Source organism: Podarcis filfolensis (assembly GCF_964270895.1).
Source record: "Podarcis filfolensis genome assembly, chromosome: 6".
NCBI lineage: Eukaryota > Metazoa > Chordata > Lepidosauria > Squamata > Lacertidae > Podarcis > Podarcis filfolensis.
In genome coordinates, this window is record NC_139609.1 from 54,311,885 (window position 1) to 54,329,196 (window position 17,312).

A 17,312-nucleotide genomic window follows, 5' to 3' on the forward strand; every position below is an offset into this window, starting at 1 on the left:
AACATCTGGAAACCAAGATTGAATAACTCTAATCAAGGAGGTTCTAGGTCCATATCCCACCCTCTTCACTGGTCGTAGTAACAGTAACAATAACAACAATAATTTATACACTGCCCATCTGGCGGTATGGAGAATATGGATGGCCCAGGTAGAATAACCTCCTAGGAAGTGTGTGTGCATGCCCAAATGATAAATGCAGCCACCAAGGTGATTGCAGGTAACTCACAACTTACGTTTATTTAACATACGCACCCTCAGCTTTACATGCTTTGATTAATAATAATAATAATTTTTAAAATGATGCAAAAATGGTGTACATAGGGGGGAAATAAGAAATGGTTTGAAAATAGTGTGCATGGGGAAAAATAGGGTGGGAGAGCAGGAAAAAATGGCCAGCAACCTTTGTGAAAATGTTTTCTTGTGGAAGAGGCAATTGGAGAGGGTGATCAAAGGAGGCCAGAGAGACTTGAGGGGTTTGCAGCAGTTTTTAAAATGGGTTTTTAAATGGTTTTCTAGGGTTTTTTTAAATGATTTTCTTGGGGGGATGGTTCTGGCTTTATGCAGGTTTGCTTGTATGTGCAATGGCCAGAAACTCAACCTCCTCGTAAATTACCTGTAATTCAATGTATTCAGAAAGCCTAGTGTTGATCTGTGTTGGAGATTAGGTACCTCATTCATTCATTTATTCATTCATTCATTCTCCTTTGCAGCTATGATGCCAATGTGAATAGCTCAAGGGATGACAAAAAGAATAAGTTTGCCAGCACCATGGAGTTTGTGGAGGACTATCTCAACAATGTTGTCAGTGAGGCAGTGCCCTTTGCTAATGAAGAGAAGAACAAGCTCACTTTTGAGGTCAGTTTGCCTTTGCCATATTCTGGGAGTTTGGCCCTGGCATACCTTGCTGAATGTAAGCAGTTCTGGGTCTGATCAGTGCCTGGATGGGAACCCCATGTACATTGCCTTGGATTCTGTGATGGAAAAAAGATGGGATATAAATGTAAGAAAACAAATTAATAAAATAGTTGCACTTGGATGTCCTATCTTCTGTTTTTCCATAGGTTCTGTCTATACTGGGAAGAAATCCAGGTTATATTTTGTGGCTTTGGGGGTTGCCTTTGTTTCCCATCATAAAATGTCAGGCTGAACATTTGGGTTCTTTCCTGTATTCTAGACAAGCGTTTTTGGGTTCTTTTGAGCCTATATTGTTATTAGTATTTAATACCTCACATAACACTGAAATAATATAACTGTGTGTGACTGTCTCTTTCCCACAGCCCTCATGAACTAGGCATGTGAGTTTTTAGGTACACAATCAGTTCTGGTACAATTTGTCAATAACAATGTGTATCCCTTCTGTGGGATTCAGTGTATTTCCATTCACACAGTGTTTTGTTGTGTGTCAAACTGAAATATGGAAACCAGTGTCTTTTAAAAGCCATTAAACACCATTAGCCAAGCCCCATTTTCCAGATTTCCCTCCCCACCCCCTGCCATACATACCACTTCCTCCAGCACTGGGTTCAAGGCTTTTTCATGGCTTGAGCCATAATAGAAAAGAAAAAAATCCATGTGACATGGTCAGATGTTTCAAAGTTTTGCTAAAAACAGCCTCCATGGCACCAGTGGTAGTTAAAACAAAACAAAATGTCCTCCCATGCCTTTACCCAGTATGAAGTAACCTCGGGTTACAAACACTTTGGGTTACAAACACTTTGGGTTACAAACTCCGCTAACCCGGAGGTAGTACCTTGGGTTGAGAACTTTGCCCCAGGATGAGAACGGAAATCCCGTGGCAGTGGGAGGCCCCATTAACGGAAGCGCGCCTCAGATTAAGAATGGTTTCAGGTTAAGAACAGACCTCTGGAATGAATTAAGTTCATAACCCGAGGTACCACTGTATTCCCCTAATATGAAGTTGTTATTAACCAGAGGGGGGAATATACAGGTATAATGAATACCTGTATGTCCCCCCCCCCCCAGTTAATAGCAGCTTCAAAAGCGTATAATTCACCTTCCCCAATGCTGCAAGCTCAATTCAGATTTGGGCTCCAGTGGCTGTTTTTAACTAAAGTAAAAGGCACAGGGAGATCTGGTCCACAAGCTCTTTCATGTCACATGTAATTTGGTCCCAAGACCGAGGAAGAACTAGTTCTCACCGCTGCCACTGTCAGGTGGCAGTATCAGGAAAATAAGTTGCCACTGGATGGCTTTTGACACCATCTTATTAACCTCATTGGTAGTTTGGGGCATTTTTCAAGAGCGTTTTGAAGTTTAGGGTGATTTCATTTTCACTAGTTTGATAAAACACTCTCTCTCTCTCTCTCTCTCTCTCTCTCTCTCTCTCTCTTCCCAGGTTGTCAGTCTTGCCCACAATCTCATCTACTTTGGCTTCTATAGCTTTAGTGAGCTGCTGCGCTTGACACGAACTCTTCTTGGCATCATAGACTGTGTTCAGAACCCTCAGCTGATGATGCAGGCCATGTACAATGATGATATGACTGGTATGTCTAGTGAGTCTTCGTCTTATGAGCCAAGGGCGAATGCCATCATTTAAATTAAAAATAACATCTATTTTTAAATACTGCAGTCTAATAAAGCACTGCAAGTGTATGGTGTTAGATAGGGGCTGTTTTTCTTAGGTAGGACAGATGTGTGGCTCTCAGATGTGGCTAAACTTCACCTCCCATCATCCCTGACCATTGTCTATGCTGGCTGGGGCTGGAGGGAGTTGGTGGTCCTACAACATCTGAAGGGTCACAGATTCCCCATCTCTGTTTTACGAATTACAGAAGAAGCATAATTCATTCCATGAACCTTGCTAGGCCAGAAATGGTTAAAGTAGAACCCCACAATTCACCTTACACATTTCTCTTTTTTGGTTTGTACATCACATTGATTCACTTAATGGATATGACCATGACTCGCTCTTCATGGCCAGGGGTGTAATTTGGCAAGGATCATATAATGACCTGCACAGAATATTCATACACTGGACGACAATTCAGAAGAAAAAAATGTCGACAGAATAATGAGGGGAAATAACCTGAAATTAGCACAGAAATAAAAATGTGCTCTGCCTACCCGCCAAGGACTCAGACCAGATATTTTTCAGTTTCATAGTTCTTTCCTTTGGTTTGCTTGTGGAGGTGCATTTTCTGCTGATCTCCAGCAAAAGCTCAGCAAATAGCCATTGCGAGATGTCTATGTAAGTAGGACCAGCTTTGACCATGATTTTTGTGGTTGCTCTTCCAGGGAAAAATGTCCGGAGGTCCATCCATGGTGTTGGCCAGATGATGTCAACTATGGTGCTGAGCAGGAAGCAGTCCATCTTTGGCCCCTCAAATATGAATGCCGTGGTAGTTCCTGAACCTGCTGATAGGGGAAGGAGCATAGAAAATGAAAACATTGTGGTGATGGAAACGAAGCTGAAAATTCTAGAGATTTTGCAGGTTAGGGCAAATTCCTGAGACCTTGTGACCATGTGACACCAATAGTTGCTCATGATGGACCTTTTCTTGACTTGGGGCTTAAGAAGGGAAAGTGATGATGAAAGGTTGGAAAGGTGTGCAAATTGGATTGATTGATTATCTCTCTGTTCTTCCTCAGTTCATCCTGAATGTACGTCTGGATTACAGGATCTCCTATTTGCTCTCTGTCTTCAAGAAAGAATTTGTAGAGGTCTATCCCATGCAGGACAGTGGAGCTGATGGAACAGCTCCAGCCTTTGACTCCACAAGTAATCTCCTACACCTCCCTTGTATTTTCTACCTACTTGAACTGTGTCATTGATTCCTCTCTAACTTCATATTGCTTTAATAGACAATACAAAAGCAGGCAGGTGTTAGACTTTTACCTGCAGATCAATGGAACCCGTAACACTGCAGATGGTGTTAGATTACAACACCCATCATACATTGCCATTGATCATGCTTACTGTGACTGATAAGAATCCAGCAACATCTGGAGAGCTACAGATTCCCCATCTGCATTCTAAACAGGAAAGCAAGGGTGGGGAACTATTATTATTATTAGCCATTTAGGGTGAATCATGCCTGTCTTTCCCATGCCTGGGTGCACTTCTGATTTTCCATCTGCAACCCTAGCTTGCATTTGGTGCTTTTTGAATTCAAGCCACAGCTGCAAATATCTTCCTTTGCATGGCAACAGAAAGGGGCATCAGATTTTAAAAGTCTCACATTCAAGCTGCAGCTGTGAAGGAGGAATCCCTATTCTTCCTCTGCAGCCTGAGGTTTTCTGCACCTGATGAGGAAATGCCTGACCTCACAGGATGCATCTGATGTCATATGAAATCAGATGATTGACAGGCGGGCCACCTGCCTGTCAAAGTGGTCCATGGAGTGTTGGCCACTTTTGGGTCCTGCCAAAAGTGGCTCCCCACCTTTGAGACAGAGACAGATGACAGGTAAGAAATGTGGAGCTGTTCAGATGATTAGTTTTCCCTTCCTTTCTTATTTACATTTCTTATTCCCCATTATCATCTCTGAGTTGTCTCCTAATGGTGCACAGCATTGCTCACTTCCTATGCATTTCCTTTTCCTGCAGCTGCAGCAATGAACCTGGACCGGATAGGCGAGCAGGCTGAAGCCATGTTTGGGGTTGGGTAAGTTCTTGTCACTTCCAGCTCTTAGTGCTCCCAATTGCCCTTTTCAAAGAGCATCTCTTTGTTTGCAGCCAAAAGTGTAGGCATAGGAGATAATGAATCACTAGGAGCTACCATAAAAATAAGTTTTTTAGATAATGCAACACATCTGGATTATTGCATGCAAATCATTATTGAAACTCCAAAACCAGTGTTGGATATGATGTCCTTTTTTTAACTTGGCGGCAGGAAAACAAGCAGCATGTTAGAAGTCGATGACGAAGGAGGCCGGATGTTCCTTCGGGTGCTGATCCATTTGACCATGCACGACTACCCCCCACTTGTCTCAGGTTCCCTTCAGCTCCTCTTCAAACATTTCAGCCAGAGGCAGGAGGTCCTGCACACCTTTAAGCAGGTAACTCTCTGTGACATGTGACTTCTGCCAGCCAGCAAGTCATCTACATCTGCTTCCTTTCAGTGTTGTCTTACAATTCTCCCTCAATGGAACTGGCCACTTGGTTGTGCTTATCTATGCATCCCCTGTTGCTTCACTTTGTTTGGACCTAGCTGTGAAGGGAACAAGCATTGCCTTGGTACTGTGTGCATCAGGTGGTGCTTGATCCACTAAGATTCCCATCCATCTGAGATCAATGTGGGGCCAGTGTGTTCCTCCACACATTCTTTGTTACGCACAAATTTCATGATTAGAGACACTGTAGCCATCTGAGGAACCCTTGAACAAACTGAGAGAGATGCATGTCTCACATGCTATCTTTTAACAGAGCTAGGCCTTCGTCCTGGTTCTTTTTTTGACAGCCAGCAGCATCAGCAGATGTTCTTCACGGTATCTCAATGCAGGTTCAGCTGCTGATCTCGGCTCAGGATGTTGAGAACTACAAAGTGATCAAGTCAGAGCTGGATAAACTACGCATGATGGTGGAGAAGTCTGAGCTCTGGGTGGAAAAGAAGGGCAGCTCCAAGGGAGAAGACGGACAAGAAGGAGAAAAAAAGGAGAAGAAAGAGGTAGAGCTGGAGCGTCTTTGGGGCAGGCAGGGAGCACCTCTGCATTGCTGGTTCAAAGTCTGGGTGTGCTGTGAACGATGAATGAATGAGAATCGAAAGCCTGGGTTGAGAACATTCCACACATTATTTCAGCAGTAACATTTTCTTTGCCACTGAGTGATCCCTTGACAGGGAGCTTTTGCTAATCCTGGATCTCTTGTGAGTATCTATGACAAAAAGTGGATGGGAAAAGGATAGCACTCGATTAGGAATGGGTGTGTGTGTGTGTGTGAAACGACGACACAAGGTAGTCACTTTGAATCAGGTTTTGCTTCACTTATTACACTATAGCATAATATGTACCTAAAAGATTAGTTTGTGTACAATACAGTGGTACCTCGGGTTAAATACTTAATTCATTCCGGAGGTCCGTTCTTAACCTGAAACTGTTCTTAACCTGAAGCACCACTTTAGCTAATGGGGCCTCCTGCTGCCGCTGCGCCGCCGGAGCACGATTTCTGTTCTTATCCTGAAGCAAAGAGTTCTTAACCCGAGGTAATATTTCTGGGTTAGCGAAGTATGTAACCTGAAGCGTATGTAACATGAGGTACCACTGTATAGGCTAGCCTGGTTTTTGACTGCTATGAAGGGAGAGTAGGCTTCGCAGAAAACACGAGGGTGGATTTCTTCTTCATTAGCTGCTGCAAAGATGCCTGAATAGTTTTATTTCCTTCCCCTCCCCAGCGTACCACAGATGAGGAGCCTGGGACCCCTGGAGAAAAAAGCAGTGAGAACTACCAGCTGGTTAAAGGGGTAAGCATTTGCAGCTGACATTCCTTCTCAGGAAGTTGTGAGGAAAGAGGGGAGAACCTTGCCCTGAGCTTGTTGGAGGAAGGTTGGGGTGGCAATTACCGGTAATCCATACAGACACAATATGCCTTGGGCTAAGCAGCATCCCTTGATTCTGGAGAGGCATGTGAGGGCACCTCTCATTTTGCTTCTCTAGAATCAGGGGTAAGATTGCTAGTTGTTTTCTACCACTAATTCATCTCCTGTTGGGCGGTGGTTTATGATTATGTTTTGTTTCAACTTGCTTTCCTTCAGATTCTGGAGCGGCTCAATAAAATGTGTGGGGTTGGTGAGCAGATGCGCAAGAAGCAGCAGCGCTTGCTGAAGAATATGGATGCCCACAAAGTGATGCTGGACCTCCTGCAGATCCCCTATGAGAAGGTGAGAAGGAGGAGATGAATGAGTGGCAGTCGTGATTAGGAGAGCAGAACGTGCTGGGCTGCTGGAGATCTCATGGGGATAATGCTGTTCTAAATCTGTGGGATTGTCAGCAGCGGCATGGGGTAGAGTAGGGTGTGGCAAGGAGGTGAGAAGGGGAGAGCTCCAGGTTGGTGATGTTGGTGTCCCACACAGGTGTCCCCTGATCTTGATGCCACCTCACCCCATTCATGGTCTACTCAAATTAAGGTACATTAAAGACTTTGCACCAGGGACCTACTTTTTATTCTCCGTGAACAGGGTGACACCAAGATGTTGGAGATCCTGAAGTTAACCCACCAGTTCCTGCAGAAGTTTTGTGCTGGCAACCAAGAAAACCAGGCCCTCCTCCATAAGCAGCTCAGCTTGTTCCTCACCCCTGGGGTAAGAGAAGGAGCAAGTGAAATAAATGGGGGGGGGGCTAAGAAATGTTGTATGCAGGCAGCATGCAAGATATCATTTCCCGTAGATCTCCTGTTTCTGTTCAGATTCAGCCAATACAGACTTTATAACAGAGGCATGTAGTTTCACAGCCCTACTTGGGTTGTGAGGCCATGTCTCTATGGAGCCCAAACTATCCCAGTCTAATCTCACAGGGTTGCTGTGAGGATACAGTTGGAAAACCCTGTCTAGGCCTTTCCTAAAAGCTATGGGTGAAAAATGGGATCTTGTTTATTTTATGCTATTTCTTTACTCCAAGGAGCTCAAGGTGGGTTACATGGTTCTCTACCCCTCCCCTGTTTTTAACCCTGTGAGGTTAGTTAGCCTGAGGCTGTCACTGTCCTAACGTCCCTCAGAAGGCTTAATGAGGATAGGAGCCTCGGTCTTCCCAGTCCTAATCTGACACTGAGCAGACAGAAGAAAGAAATAGACTGGAAGGTGTTCCAAGAAGCCAACGATCAAGGCCAGATATAGGTATGAGTGACACCTGCCGTGCCTCCTGAGCCTCACATTTCCTCCTTCTTTTTGCCAGCTTCTGGAAGCAGAGACAATGCAGCACATCTTCCTGAACAACTATCAGCTGTGTTCCGAGATCAACGAGACGGTGCTGCAGCACTTCATCCACTGCCTGGCCACACATGGACGCCACGTGCAGTACCTGGACTTCCTGCACACCATCATCAAGGCTGAGGGCAAGTACATCAAGAAGTGCCAGGACATGATCATGACTGAGGTGAGGCTCCATCTCTCTCTCTCTCTCCCTCTCTTGCTGAGCAAAAGGAGGGAGGAGGTGAGGTACAGATCATGACACAAGATGCTGATGGGAAGTCCTGTTCTAGCAGTAAGGAAATTGGGGTTTAAAGCTGGTAGGGTAAATCAGGCAGCCTCAAGTGTAGGCTTCCTTCAGTCCCTAACTGAATCGCCTGCCTGCAGTTCTCCTGTAATTTGAGGGGGAAAGCGTCAAGCTGCATGTTTCTGGCTAGGTTAATGGAGTGCCAGGCCTGTGGCACATGCAGTTACAATCTCATAGAAGGGAAAAACCTGACTTGGCTTGGGGGGGAAGGGAAGAAGTGCCATTTTGTGGTAGGAAGGTAATAACAACATCAGCATCCGTAACAATGCACAGGCCTGAATAGCTGCTGTCTGACTATAATGGCTTTTTAAAAAAGAAGTAAGGAAGACGCTGTGACGACCAGCATCAATGCCAGCATCAGCCTTGGTGGGTTGCATGTTTGCTTGTGCAGCCCAAGTGCTGATGCAGGGACTGTTTAGCTGCCACCATCACCTACTGCTTTCTGGGTGATCATTTGGGGGCCCAGGATCTTGAGCTCCACCTCTAGCTATAGTGCTGCCCCTACCTCTCAGGCACCTCTCAGATCCAAGTATATGGCTTGATCCCTATTGAGCCTGAGACTATGAGCTTTCCAGCTTGGGCTTCATTTTTCAGACTGATTGTGAAATTATACGAGAGAGAAAAACAGAACACTTAGTGTATAAGCAATGAGAAAGAGGGACTTTCCCATCCAGGAGATGCAATCACAGTGACTACTGTGCTGTAAAATTGCCATCCTCTCATTGTATCTCAGGTCCTTAGAATTATATTCTCTTTTGGATGAGGCATTCCTCTTTAGCTCTACCACAGCTTATATACAGGTGCAGTGGGGATGGAGAGGGGCTCAAAAGTACTATTTTTTTGCAGATGTTTGCCAACCTTTTGGAGCAGGGATGAGGAACCTGTGGGCTTCAGCCTCCATTGCTCCCAATCATCACGGCCAATCAATGTTCAGGGGTGTTGGGAGTTGAAGTCCTGCAACACCTAGAGAACCACAGATTAGCCACTTTTGTTTCTGGGCTGTGTTGCTTAGCCTCCTTGTCCTTTTCCCACAGCTGACCAATGCTGGGGATGACGTGGTGGTGTTTTACAATGATAAGGCCTCCCTAGCCAACATGTTGGAGATGATGACAGCAGCCCGGGACGGAGTAGAGGAGAACAGCCCCCTCATGTACCACATCTCCCTGGTGGATCTGCTGGCAGCCTGTGCTGAAGGCAAAAACGTCTACACAGAAATCAAGTGCACCTCTCTCCTCCCCTTGGAGGACGTGGTGCGAGTGGTCACTCACGAAGACTGCATCACGGAGGTGAGGGCAGGATGTGGGCAGCTGCTTGAGGTGCAGGCGCTGAAAGGCTGTGGCTTTGTGGTTGTTCCTGTATTCCAGGTTGCTGCCCTTCTAGGGAGAGTCACGATTCCAAACAAAGGAAAATCTGCTTTTCAAATGCATGTGAGATGGTTATTCCCCAGTGTGATGTGGTGGATAGTGTCAGGAATGAACCATTCCCTGCTTGGCCATGTTACCCACTGGGCGACCGTATAGCCAGTCACTGTAAGAATAAGCAGCATCCTTCTGGATCAAGCCAGGGGTCCATCAAACCAGCGTCTTGCTTCCTACTGGCCAGCCAGTTGCCTCTGGGGAGCCAGCAATCAGAGCATGAAGGCAATATTTGTCTCTTGCTATTGGTCTCCAGTAACTGCTACGCAGTGGCATAATTCCTCTGATTATGGAAGCTTCATTTGGCCATCAGGAAGTCTAATCTTCATCATGGAGTTATAAGAATGCATCTTGGGCACCCTTTGCTCTTTGCAGCAGAGTGTTTAGATGCTGAAGTAGCCCCCTTTTTTTGGCTCAAATCCCCCTTTTCCGTGTTCTTGTACAGATGTGGATGGGGGTTCAGAGAAGTATTGGGGGTACCAATATAAACAAAGATGCTCCTATGAAGTCTGAAGGGATAAGTGTGGAGGTTTCTTGCCTTGCCTCTTCTCATCCCACTCCAGGCAGGGGCTTCTGACCCATCCCTTTTCTTTCAGGTGAAGATTGCTTACGTCAACTTTGTCAACCATTGCTACGTGGACACAGAGGTGGAGATGAAGGAGATCTACACTAGCAACCACATCTGGACGCTGTTTGAGAACTTCACTCTTGACATGGCCAGGGCAAGTGTTGGTACCTAAATAGCGTGGCTGGGATAATGGGACTAGGGAGAGAGGTGCCCTTTGTGAAAAGGAAGTCCTTTTGCTCATAGCATAAGCCTGATGTTTCGCTGACGGCAGTTATATGAACAGCTAGTTAGCTGAAGAATTGGCGGAAGGAGGAAGTGTCACACAACACCTCATCCATCTGTAGAATTCATTGCTGAAGGTGCTTTGTTGGCCATTAGCAAAAATAGCTGTTTTATTAAAACAAAAACAATGGGATTTAGTGACCACATGTGACGGATGGGTCTATTAGTGGCGCTTAGCCATGATGAAAAGGCAGGGTGGCATTAATGCAAGAATGAGCAGAAAGAACCTCAGAGGAGCACTAAATATAATTTATGGAACCCAGTGTGTTTTTGATTACAGTTTTCATTTGGGGCGCTGTAAAACAAAACAGTGCTCTGTATTTTCTTTGTGCTTAGTTGCAAATGGATTAGCTGTAATAGCCAGCATGACTTCAGAGTTTGAAGACGGTAAACCTCTGGCTACCAAATGCCGGAGGCTGTCAGGAGGGAATAGATATCCCTGATATGCCCTGCTTGTGAACTTCCCTTTGGCATGTGGCCAGCTGGAAGGTAGAATGCTGAGCTAGATGGTCTTGGCTCTTCATTACTGTTCAGTGTGCTGGAGCTGGTATGCCGTCCTCCAAGCAGGACGCTGTTTTATTGTCCTTGTGTTTCGTCTGACGAGAAATTGCTTCCTCAAATTATACTGTGCCATTATGACTGTAGGCAATGCACATTTGTTCCTGCTTGGCAGTATGCCCCAAGGCTAGGAACTCCCAAGCCAGGACCTACTATTACAGAATACTGGTAATTCATGGTAGAGGCAAACTTTGCATAGTTCCCTGACTTTGGGGTTAGGGATGGAGATGCCAGTCTTCTGACTCACAGATGCCACCTGGACTCTGGAAATATTATCTCCATGCTCTGTTTTCTGGTCCCATGAGCTATAATCCACTGCCTCAACAGTTCTGGTGGAATGGTGGCACTAAAAGCATGAGCTGAGGAGTCTCAAACTGAGAACTTGTCTCAGCCACAAACTCATTAGGTGGCCTGAAGGAGGCCACTCAGCCACAGCCTCTTATCTGCAATGGGAGGATGATGATAATATCAACCTACCTTATAGGGTTGTAGTTAGGATTGCTAAGATAATGTTGAAGGAGTGCTTTGAAAAGTGAAGTACTGTTTTTCATCTCCATCTTCACAGGTGTGCAAGAAGCGTGAGAAGCGCCTGGCTGATCCCTCTTTGGAGAAGTATGTACTCACTGTGGTGCTGGACACAATCCATGCTTTTTTCAGCTCTCCTTTCTCTGAGAACAGCACCTCACTACAGGTACAAATGGGTAGCTTCAGGTTCTCAAATCCGTTCCAGCATAAGACCATAATTGTGAACTGGGAAGGATGTCACTGGTCCCAGTACTTCTAAGGAACAAGATTTGCAGTATAATTCTGTGTCTACATAGGCCAGCTGTAGCATGCCTTTCCCTTCTCTTCTGAGGGACAGATGCATTCATAAGGTGAATGCCACTTGGCTTGGCCTATACTTTGTCAGCTAAAAAGGTATTTGAGAAGCTCAGTGTCACCTGCTGAAGCAGAAGTAGAATATTCTCCATAGCTAAAAATTAGGATTCAGTTTGCACACTTTATATTATCATTCTTTCTTTCACTCCCAGTTGAATCAGGATAGCAATCAGCAATTGAGTGGATCCTCAATTCAAGTTTAGAATCGAAAAACAAAACCACTGTAAGAGGTTGATTTGATAAGCTGCTGTTCTAAGGGTAACTAGACGAGTCAGTGGGAGATCCATGATTGGGTACCTTGATTAGTTTTTTAAATGTAAATACAGCAAAATCAGATCAGGTCTGTGGAGGGTCGGTAGTGGCGCCCACCGTGTGGAACGCCCTCCCATCAGATGTCAAGGAAATATACAACTATATGACTTTTAGAAGACATTTGAAGGCAGCCCTGTTTAGGGAAGTTTTTAATGTTTGATGTTTTATCGTGTTTTTAATATTCTGTTGGGAGCTGCCCAGAGTGGCTGGGGAAACCCAGCCAGATGGGCAGGGTATAAATAATATATTATTATTATTATTATTATTATTATTATTATTATTATTATTTATTTATTTATTTCCCTTTTCACCTGACCTTTTCCCTAATCCAATTTGTGCATCCCCCACCTGCTGCTGCTAGCTTCGTGGGGAAAATATACTTTTTATGTTTCCCTCTGTGAGTTAAACTGCTACTTTGCAATTTTGATTTGGGAAAATGGTATGGAGGGAAAGGGTTAACCCTTCCCTAGTACCACAGCCCTGATCCTGTTCAGGCCTCCCCAGCTGCTGTTACATTCTTTTAAAAACTCCAGGATCTATGGATCACCTATAGTCTGATCTCATGGTCCCCTTGTCTCATTGTATCCAAATAGAAGCTGATACAGCAGTGTAAGCAATGTGCTGAAACAGTCCCCTTAAATGCCTCCCCTCTCTTGCAGACCCACCAGACTATTGTGGTGCAGCTCCTCCAGTCTACCATGAGGCTCTTGGAGTGTCCTTGGCTGCAGCAGCAACACAAGGGCTCAGTGGAAGCTTGCATACGCACGCTGGCTATGGTTGGTAAGGAACTGTCTTGGGCTGAGTGAGTCAGGGGGACTGTCTGGGCTTTGTCCCCTGTGGTCAACATGAGGAAAAGCTATCAGACCTACATCCTTGAGTCCTCTAGTTTGGCTGGACTACAGACCTTCTCTCCTTGCAGTTATTTAGGCACCTGAGATTTTGCATGGCTGAAATTCCTACCAGAGGTGGCCAGCTGTGGTCTCCAACATGGGGTCTACTAGTTCTTCACAGAAGGCTTGGCATGGGTGATCTGCCAGAACCAGGGCTGTGGGATATCACCCAGGTTCCCTGGGTGTACCTTGAGGCGCCTTCCTTGTTTGTAAGCCTTCTCTCCTTTCAGCCAAGAGCCGCTCCATTGCGTTACCCATGGACCTTGATGCCCACGTCAGCTCCCTGCTGAACAGTGCCTCCATCAGCAATGCACAGAGGAATGCCGCCAGCTACAAGACAGCCTCACGCACTTTCCCTCGGGTCTCGGCAACAACCAACCAGTGGGACTATAAAAACATCATTGAGAAGCTGCAGGTAGGGACTGAGAAGAGGTCTTGTTTGGAAGGTATCCAGGGTGTGCTTCTCCCCAACGAAGGGCTTCTGTCAGAAATAAAAATCTGAACGCCACTCTGAGGAAACTCCCAATTCTGTGTGCCCAAAAGGTGACAGCCTTTCTGAAGCCTGCATAAATGGCAGCTCTGATCTTTCGTATACTTGATATCCTACTCTCTGGCTGGTTTTCAGGTTTCTCTTTGCAGGCTTCAGAACTAGAAATTTGCATCTTCCTTTTCTACGAAATTTGCATCTTCCTTTTTCTACGAAAGCCAAGATATTCAGGATGCTGAATTCTGTGCTCAGTAACAAATGTCACGCTGCTGCAGCGTAATCTCATCTAGCTGCATCTAGCTTTGCCCTGACGACACTGTGCTTTTCCAGGACATCATCAATTCCTTGGAGGAGCGCTTGCAGCCCCTGGTAGAAGCTGAACTTTCAGTCCTGGTGGACGTCTTGCACCGCCCAGAACTGCTTTTCATGGAAGGCACGGAAGCCTACCAGCGTTGCGAAAGTGGCGGTTTCCTTTCCAAGTAAGTGGGTCTTGGAAGACAGATTCTGGAGAGTGATCTGGGACAGGTTGGTGGTGACATTGTGGTTAGGGTAGCACGTGAGTGGGGCTTTTACACTGCCTCAACCTCCCTGCTGCCCCCCCATCTTGGTACTGCCATCTTGGTGATGCTACTGCTGCTGAGAAGCCAGGTCTGCAATACTGCCCTGCCGGCTACTCCTGGGAGTGGGCGGCGCTGTGGTCTAAACCACTGAGCCTCTTGGGCTTGCTGATTGGAAGGTAGGTGGTTCGAATCCCCGCAACGGAATGAGCTAACGTTGCTCTGTCCCAGCTCCTGCCAACCTAGCAATTCAAAAGCATGCCAGTGCAAGTAGATAAATAAGGTACTGCTGTGGCAGGAAAGTAAATGGTGTTTCCGTGCGCTCTGGTTTCCATCACGGTGTTCCGTTGCACCAGAAGCAGTTTAGTCATGCTGGCCACATGACCCAGAAAGCTGTCTGTGGACAAATGCTGGCTCCCTCAGCCTGAAAGCAAGATGAGCGCCGCAACGCCACAGTCGCTTTTGACTGGACTTAACCGCCCAGAGGTCCTTTACCTATTTTACTTTTTACTCCTGGAAGGAGGAGATAAAAAGTGCTGGCTGGCATGAAAGAATTAAAGGCTTTGAGACTTGGTTGGCAAGAATGATGTGGCCTGTGGACTAGCCTAGTTAGGAACAGGGTCCTTGGTATTTTGTAACATTCCTTGTGGGTGGGTGTGCATACTGGTAGTGGAAATGAGAGGAATTCTTCTTGTGTTGCTAGATTGGTCCAGCACACCAAAGACCTGATGGAAAGTGAGGAGAAGCTTTGCATTAAGGTGCTGAGGACACTGCAGCAGATGCTGATGAAGAGGAACAAATATGGAGAGAGGGTGAGTGGCTGAGGAGGTTTGGGCTCACATATAAGGTACCTCCACAGCAAACTCACTTTTTCAGTCTGTTTTCCCTGGTAGGCTTTCTGGGCAAAGAGCCAGGCCTGTTTTACCACGTTCTGAGAGGATTCCCCATCTTCATAACAAGGCACTGCATCTTTTAACTACACAAAAACTGTCCAGTCACTGCTTTTTCACAGAGTTTAACTCATTCACTGAGAGCCTGAATGAAATGGATCATTAATATTAAAGACTTAGGAGGAGTTCTGCTGGCTCAAACCAAAGGTCTATGCAGTCTTGTTCCTTACATTGGTCAGCTTTCTTCCATACTTACCTACTGGAACCTTAGGATCCTCTTTGGAGGCCCTGCTCCAGGTGCCTCCACTAAATGAAGTAAGGGAGTAATTCTCAGGGAAGGGGCCTTTTTGGTAGTGGCACCACTGTTATGGATCAGCTTTTCAAATGAGATTGCCTGGCATCATCTTTGTTAACTTCTGAGTGCCAGGTGGATACCTTTCTATTTACCTAAGCCTCCTAAACCAGTTATTGGGCCTCTCAGTTTTTTAATCTGTGTTTTTAATCATGGAGGGTGTTGTTTGTTCTGTTTATTTTAAATATTTGTTTAATTTTGACTTTGCGCTTTTATGTTTTATATTTCTTTCCTTCCCCCCCCCCTTTTTTTACTGTAAACCACCCAGATAACTTTGTGTTATGGTTTGAAATACAAAAGATAATGATGATCATGATGAGCAGTTCCTCCCACTTCTTTCTCATTCCAGGGCAACACATTGAGGAAAATGCTTTTGTCTAATTATCTGCAAACCAAGAGGTCTGGCTCCAAAGGGGAGATTGTTGACCCTTCTGGAACTGGTAAGTGGCCTGCAGTTCTGGCTTTCATCTTCCTCATTCTTGTGTCATTTTCTCTCCATCCCTTCTCTGAGTCCCTTAAATCCATCTTCTGCCACTCAGATGTGCAGGACACAGATATAGGATGGGCATTTCAGATGTTCTTGAAGGTGCACATGTTGGTTGCATACAGCTTACTGTGGACCAGACTCCTGGTCTATCTAGCTCAGGGTTTCCTGGTGAAGATTAGCAGTGGCCCTCTCATGGTTTCAGCCCTGCCATAGCTTGGATCTGGGGCTTTCTATGTGCAGGAGATGTGCTCTACCACTGAGCCTTGGGCCTTACCTTCCGCTCTTCAAAGCTATCACTGTGAACCAGGGGGCTGTTTATTATCCCTGGCCAAGCAGAGAGAAAACTGATGGATAGAGGAGCCAAGGTAGCAAATTGTTGTTGTTGTTGTTTAGTCGTTTGGTCGTGTCCGACTCTTCGTGACCCCATGGACCAGAGCACGCCAGGCACTCCTGTCTTCCACTGCCTCCCGCAGTTTGTTCAGACTCATGTTTGTAGCTTCGAAGACACTATCCAACCATCAAGGTAGCAAATACTATTTGCAAATACAAATTATTCACCATCACCAGCTACTTAAGCTGATATGTAGCCCTTCATACAGTTTAATCGCATCAATGGTTTTTGCATCTTTTTGTGCTTGATTGGGCCAAAGTCACATAAACCACCCAAGGGTAGTAATTAAATGGAGCACCGTATTTTTCCATGTCTGAGGGTGACACATTAACTATTGAATTAGCCTTCCTCCCTGTATTTGTTAAGTTATGATTTTTAAGCTGTTCGGCTGCCTCCATCTCCCTCTTCCCCTAATGTTCTTTTTGCCTACAGGCCAAGATCAGGATTGGTCAGTCATTGCTGCCATTCAGTGCCGGCTGGACAGAGAAGGGGCCACCAAGCTGGTGTCTGACCTCATCATGAACACCAAGAATGAGAAGATTTTTCAGGAAAGCATCCGCCTGGCCATACGGCTGCTGGACGGGGGCAACACAGAGATACAGGTTTGCGTCTGCTGCGACAGCTTCTACTTAAGTTCAGATAACTACCCAAGTGCTCACTTTTTGCCTAGTGTGAATTCAGTTTAACTTCTAATGCCATACTGTGACTGTGGGGTACATATCTCAACTGTGGCAGGGACAGAGCTACCAAATTTGACTGTCCCATGGTGTAATGTGATCCTGCGGCAATGACTTTGGGTGCCCCAGCAAGCGAGCACAAAACATGTTTGGTGGAATTAACCCTTTAAAAATATTACATCAGTTGGTTGACTATATAATTGGAAGAAGGAATGAGTTGTAAGACATCTAGCCAGATTTCTTTAAAATCGTACCCTTGAGATGCCTAACTGTAGTACAGTGGTACCTCTACTTATGAACGCGATCCATTCCGGGTGCTGTTCACACCCTGATAAGTCCGTAAGTAGAGTGCTGCTACTGCACTTGCACGAAGTGCGCAGATTGCTTCTGCGCGTGCAGCGA

General features: G+C 45.7%; 1 protein-coding gene across 2 annotated transcripts in view; it reads left to right on the top strand.

Moving 5' to 3' along the window:
* The window catches only part of ITPR3 (inositol 1,4,5-trisphosphate receptor type 3), a 97,943-nt gene that overhangs the window by 58,886 nt on the left and 21,745 nt on the right, over positions 1 to 17,312 (top strand). For both annotated transcript variants that reach the window (XR_014549503.1, XM_083620003.1), the window contains exons 20-39: positions 711 to 855; positions 2,357 to 2,504; positions 3,256 to 3,452; positions 3,610 to 3,739; positions 4,567 to 4,624; positions 4,853 to 5,018; positions 5,462 to 5,626; positions 6,350 to 6,418; positions 6,710 to 6,835; positions 7,133 to 7,255; positions 7,845 to 8,045; positions 9,200 to 9,451; positions 10,177 to 10,302; positions 11,554 to 11,679; positions 12,839 to 12,959; positions 13,300 to 13,484; positions 13,887 to 14,035; positions 14,817 to 14,925; positions 15,705 to 15,795; positions 16,666 to 16,835. Coding sequence is in view for 1 of the 2 variants with exons in the window: in XM_083620003.1 (XP_083476129.1) it covers positions 711 to 855; positions 2,357 to 2,504; positions 3,256 to 3,452; positions 3,610 to 3,739; positions 4,567 to 4,624; positions 4,853 to 5,018; positions 5,462 to 5,626; positions 6,350 to 6,418; positions 6,710 to 6,835; positions 7,133 to 7,255; positions 7,845 to 8,045; positions 9,200 to 9,451; positions 10,177 to 10,302; positions 11,554 to 11,679; positions 12,839 to 12,959; positions 13,300 to 13,484; positions 13,887 to 14,035; positions 14,817 to 14,925; positions 15,705 to 15,795; positions 16,666 to 16,835 (2,857 nt within the window). In the remaining variant the exon portion in view is untranslated. The remainder of the gene's footprint in view (positions 1 to 710; positions 856 to 2,356; positions 2,505 to 3,255; positions 3,453 to 3,609; positions 3,740 to 4,566; positions 4,625 to 4,852; positions 5,019 to 5,461; positions 5,627 to 6,349; positions 6,419 to 6,709; positions 6,836 to 7,132; positions 7,256 to 7,844; positions 8,046 to 9,199; positions 9,452 to 10,176; positions 10,303 to 11,553; positions 11,680 to 12,838; positions 12,960 to 13,299; positions 13,485 to 13,886; positions 14,036 to 14,816; positions 14,926 to 15,704; positions 15,796 to 16,665; positions 16,836 to 17,312) is intronic.